General features: G+C 49.2%; 1 protein-coding gene across 1 annotated transcript in view; it reads right to left on the reverse strand.

Annotated features, from left to right (window-relative positions):
• Positions 1–313: 313 nt before the first annotated feature.
• Positions 314–567, reverse strand: part of LOC143104420 (acid-sensing ion channel 1-like) — a 29,790-nt gene continuing 29,536 nt past the window's right edge. The window contains exon 2 of the mRNA XM_076268473.1: positions 314–530. Coding sequence (XP_076124588.1) covers positions 314–530 — 217 coding nt within the window. The remainder of the gene's footprint in view (positions 531–567) is intronic.

The raw sequence follows: 567 nt of genomic DNA on the forward strand, positions 1-567 counted from the left end.
TGTGTGTGTGTGTGTGTGTGTGTGTGTGTGTGTGTGTGTGTGCATGTCCGTGTTATTTCAAAGAAACATTTCTAATTAAAGAGCTAACTAAAGACTAACTACAAAGAGGGAAATTTTGTACAGTGAGTTTGTATGTAGAGCCAGTGTAATGTAGGGACAAGACAGTGTAATGAAGTGTTTCAGTGAGAGGTTTGTGTGTGTGTGTGTGTGTGTGTGTGTGTGTGTGTATACAAGTGCAATCAATACAACTTAAATATCCACTAGCCACTGCATTGCCACTCCAAGCCTCGAGGGAGGGGTGTGGCGCTGTTGGTCATCTCACTGGGTGACTCACCACTTTGAAGTCGTCTGCGCTGCACTCGGAGCCTCGGTAGAAGCAGGAGAGCAGCATTTCCTTGATGTCATGGCCCGTGCGGTCGTAGAACTCGCGCATGTTGAAGGGGCGTGGCTTGAAGCTGTGGAAGTCCGCCTTCACCTTCAGGGTCTCCAGGACGCTCTCCTCCACCATGTGAGTGTCACGGATCTCGTACCTGATGGGCACATCAGTAGCGGCCAATCAGACTTCAC

Source organism: Alosa pseudoharengus, unplaced genomic scaffold (genome assembly GCF_046254945.1).
Source record: "Alosa pseudoharengus isolate Yale_2024_CS ecotype anadromous, Long Island Sound unplaced genomic scaffold, YU_APseudo_1.1 YU_APseudo_1.1_scf_5, whole genome shotgun sequence".
NCBI lineage: Eukaryota > Metazoa > Chordata > Actinopteri > Clupeiformes > Clupeidae > Alosa > Alosa pseudoharengus.